This window comes from Vigna umbellata, chromosome 3, assembly GCF_029865625.1.
Source record: "Vigna umbellata cultivar VRB3 chromosome 3, Vumbellata_1.0, whole genome shotgun sequence".
Taxonomy (NCBI): domain Eukaryota; kingdom Viridiplantae; phylum Streptophyta; class Magnoliopsida; order Fabales; family Fabaceae; genus Vigna; species Vigna umbellata.
Genome location: NC_142167.1, coordinates 20,146,770 through 20,151,264, shown reverse-complemented (window position 1 = coordinate 20,151,264; position 4,495 = coordinate 20,146,770). Strand labels below are relative to the sequence as shown.

The following is a 4,495-nucleotide window of genomic DNA, read 5'->3' as shown; positions in this document are numbered from 1 at the left end:
AAAAGGAAAACCACTCTCCTAAAAAAGAGGAATTTGTGGAAATGATGGGGGAGGATGAAAACACGTGGAAGGGTGAGACAAAAAGGGGGAATTCACGCACAACAGACGACTTCTTCTTCTTCGTCTTGTTCTGTAGCTTTTTGGAGACTTTTGCTTTTAGGATTTCTCTTACATTATGCAGAACTAATTTTCCATTTTGTTAGTGGATTGATGTAGTGCTTTGGATTATATTTTCTGAACCCTTTTCAATTGATGTTAAGTTCATTATAATTATCCCAGTGTTCTATTTATGTTTTAATGTCTATTCTATGAGCAGTTTCACAGTTGGGAGATTGGGAATTGCTTGCGTTTATAAATAGAACAGATTAGATGCTGTCACAATTGGGAAATTGGGCAGGACTAGTTAGTTTGAATTGAGATATGATTGTTCTTCATGATCTTGTTGAATTTGTAATTGGCCTAAGGGATTGGGGATTCAAATTCAAGGGATACGTTTGCCTACTAAGGGATTAGGGGTAAACAAGCTCTAAATAAACTCAAGTGGATAATTATAATTTACACATCGATTGAAAAGGGGAGGAAATTATATGAAAAGGTATGAAGTCAATTCTCTAACATTGTTTATACTATTTGAATTTCCATCACTTGTTTATGTTCATCATTCTACTTGACAATCTTTGTTGCTTAAAATTAAGTAAATTAGTAAACTAGTACTCAACTCATTCAATCCCAGAGGACGATATTTTGTTACTACAATTACGATTGGTACACTTGCCAAACGTACATTAAGTTTCTGGCGCCGCTGTCGGGGATTGATTTTAGTTGATATTAGTGATCTAATTAGCTTAAGATTTGAGTTGTTATTTGTTTTTAGTAACATATAATTTTTGTGCAGTGTTTTTGTGTCTTTAAGTTGTTTATGCGAGGTACTGTTGCTCCGGAAGATCTACTTTTTGATTCAGAAATTGAATGCACAGCACGAAGCAACAGAAGTAGTGCAAGAAGAAGAAAGCGAGAAAGAAGAAAGGAACAGAGACGAATTGAGCAAGAAGAAGAGACATCAACAATGGCAGAAGAACAAAATCCGAGAAAGACTATACGTGATTATTCTATGCCAGATCCTAATGGTTATCAAGGAAGCATTGTGAGACCTCCTATTCAAGCCAATAATTTTGAAATCAAGCCTGCCTTGTTACAAGTCATTCAACAGAATCAATTTGGAGGTGCAGTTTCAGAAGATCCTAATTCTCACCTGGAGAATTTTCTGGCAATCTGTGATACTTTGAAGTATAATGGAGTTTCAAATGATGCAATTCGTTTGAGGCTTTTTCCGTTTTCACTACGGGATAAAGCTAAAAGCTGGCTTCAATCACTACCTCAAGGAAGTATTTCTACATGGGAGGATATGGCTACAAAATTTGTAATCAAATACTTCCCTCCTTCCAAATCAGCGAAAATGAGGAATGAGATCACCTCCTTCGTGCAGCAAGACAATGAATCCTTATATGAGGCATGGGAAAGATATAAGGAACTAATGAGGAAATGTCCACATCATGCTCTACCGGAATGGTTGCAAGTGCAGATTTTCTATAATGGTCTTTCACCATCTTTTAAGGCAATTTTGGATGCAGCAAGTGGAGGATCATTTAATCTGAAAACACCAGAGGAAGCTTTGGAGACTCTTGAATTAATGGCAAACAACACAATGAATATGCAGTTTGATCGTCAAAATAGAAAAGCTGGAGTGTTGGAGGTTAATACTTTGGATGCTATCCTAGCCCAAAACAAGTTATTAACACAACAGATCACTGATTTGACTCAGAAGTTGGGAAATATGCAAGCAAATAATGTGAATACAAGATCTCCAGGGTGTGATTTTTGCGAAGGAATGCATCAAAATGGTGAATGTCAGGCCACTCACCAAGAGGTACAAGTAAATGCAGTGGGACAACAACAAAATCAATTTTCTACCAACTTTAATGCAAATTGGAGGCCCCAACAACCTAGACCTTGGAGTAATCCAATCCAATCTAACCTGCCAAGGCCTCCATATCAATATCAAGCTCAACCCAGCAATCAAGGGAACAAGATGTCTACGTTGGAAAATGCATTAGAGAAGTTAACAATGCAAACTTCTACCTTTGTGGACCAGACTTCAAATTTCATGAATGAGACAAGGACTAATTTCAAGAACCAGGAAGCTTCAATCAGAAATTTGGAGAACCAGATTGGACAGCTTTCAAGACAACTCTCAGAGAGATCTCCTGGCACATTCCCTAGTGACACAATACCAAACCCAAGGGAACAATGCAAGGCAATTCAATTGAGGAGTGGAAGAGTGTTAGAGAATGAAAAAAGGAGTGAGATGGAGAGAGAGAAAAAGAAAAGAGTTGATGAAATAGTAGAAGAGAGTGCTGAAAAAGAAATTGAGAGAAAATGTGAGGAGAAGGACGAGGGAGAAAAAAATCAAGAGAGTGAGAAAAAGATGCGTGAGTATGTCCCTACAATTCCATTCCCTCAAAGGTTGAAGAAGCAAGAACAAGCCAAGCAATTTGCAAGATTTCTTGATGTTTTTAAGAAGCTCCACATTAATATTCCATTTGCTGAAGCATTAGAGCAAATGCCAAGTTATGCTAAATTCATGAAAGACTTGCTGTCAAAGAAAAGGAAGATTCAAGAAGATGAAACAATTATGCTCACAGAGGAGTGCAGTGCAATAATTCAACAAAAATTGCCTCCAAAGTTGAAAGACCCAGGAAGCTTTGTCATTCCATGTGAGATTGGAAACATAACTGTGGGTAAAGCATTATGTGACCTTGGAGCAAGTATCAATTTGATGCCTTTGTCCATTTTTAAAAGGCTGGGTATTGGTGAAGTAAAGCCCACTATGATAACTTTACAATTGGCAGACCGATCAATGACTTATCCTTATGGAATTGTGGAAGATGTTCTAGTGAAGGTGGATAAATTCTATTTCCCAGCTGATTTTGTGGTTCTTGACATGGAAGAAGATGCTAAAGTCCCAATTATATTGGGAAGACCATTCTTAGCAACAGGAAGAGCATTGATAGATGTAGAACAAGGACAATTGATGTTAAGAGTGGCAGATGAAAAAGTCACATTTTCTATGACTGAAGCAGTGAAGCACAAACTTGACAGAGAGGACTGTTTCAAAGCTGAAATACTTGAGTCTCTTGTGTTGAAGGAGATAAATTTCCATGTAAAGCAGAATCCATTAGAGAGAACTCTACTGTCAGGAATGGAAGCAAAGGAGTTGAAAAGAGAAATTAATGATGAAGAGGTGGTGAAGTGTGCTCATCAATTGGAAGTGCTGAAGCCAATATTCAATTCCACTAGAGGAATAGAAGATTTACACAAGAGTGAAGATGGAGGAGTAGAAACGTCCAAGGTGGAATTGAAACAACTCCCTTCTCACCTTACATATAGGTTCCTTGATGAGCAAAAGCGTAATCCAGTAATTGTGAGCAATGAACTTTCATGTACTGAAGAAGATAAACTTTTAAGGGTGTTGAGGGAGTATAAATCGGCCCTTGGGTGGAAAATTGATGATTTGCAAGGTATTAGTCCTACTGTGTGCATGCATAAAATTTATTTGGAAGAGGATTGTGAAGAAGGGCTGATAGCATTTAGGTTGCATAATGTGTCTTATAGACTCACTTTAGCTGAGTTCAATGCAATCTTTGGTTTCCCAACTGGAGGTGAAAGGAACTATCCTAGAAGTTTTGATGCTTGGTCTTTTTGGTATCAATTGTCTCAATCAAGCTCTTTTGTCTCATCTGATTCCAAGGAGGCTAATATCCAACACCCCTGTTTTAGATATGCCCACCGCCTCATGGCTCATACACTATTTGCTAGGGGTGATAGTCATTCTGCGGTTCGAAAGTCAGAATTATTATTCTTGTGGGGTATGGTTAACGATGTTCCATTAGACTCAGGAGCTTGGTTGGCAAGGCAGTTTCTCAAGGTAGGAAAAGCATCATCTGGGCAAATAGCAATTGGTGGCCTGATCACCATTATTGCTTTGCATCTCAACATTTCTTTGGAGAATGACAAGGCAATCTCAGGGAATTCCCGAATTGATTTGGAAATGTTAATCCATAATGAGATGCTGGTGAAAAGGGAAGATCACTATTGCTTAGTCATGAGTGCTATCACAGGATTGCAACCTCAACGTCTTCCAAATCCAGAGTTCACCTCAGTGCAGGGTAAAGATAGCTGGACCTTCTCTGCTTCTCAATGCCAAAATCCCCTTCATCATGATCCAGAACCGTCATCTCACATACCTCCAGTTCCTCGGCCTTCTACGGCTAACACTAATGCTCATATCCAGCAGTCCCTTACTGAACTCAAAGCACAACAACTCCTACATTATCAGGAGTTCATCCAATTTAGGGACAATCAAATTCTTCATCAGCAGAAGGTGGAACAACTCTTACAAGAAGTTCTCACCAAGCTCAACTCTAGTCATCACTAA

At 38.5% G+C, this 4,495-nt stretch overlaps 1 protein-coding gene and 1 non-coding gene across 2 annotated transcripts; one reads left to right on the top strand and one right to left on the bottom strand.

The window, feature by feature from the left end:
* The first annotated feature begins 919 nt into the window (after positions 1-919).
* Positions 920-4,495, top strand: LOC148201833 (uncharacterized). The gene has a single exon (XM_088109492.1). The coding sequence runs from the start codon at positions 920-922 to the stop codon at positions 4,493-4,495; it is 3,576 nt and encodes a 1,191-aa protein (XP_087965618.1).
* Positions 1,454-1,560, bottom strand: LOC148201834 (small nucleolar RNA R71). Its single transcript, XR_015785364.1, has one exon. It is a non-coding gene; the product is annotated as a small nucleolar RNA R71 (small nucleolar RNA).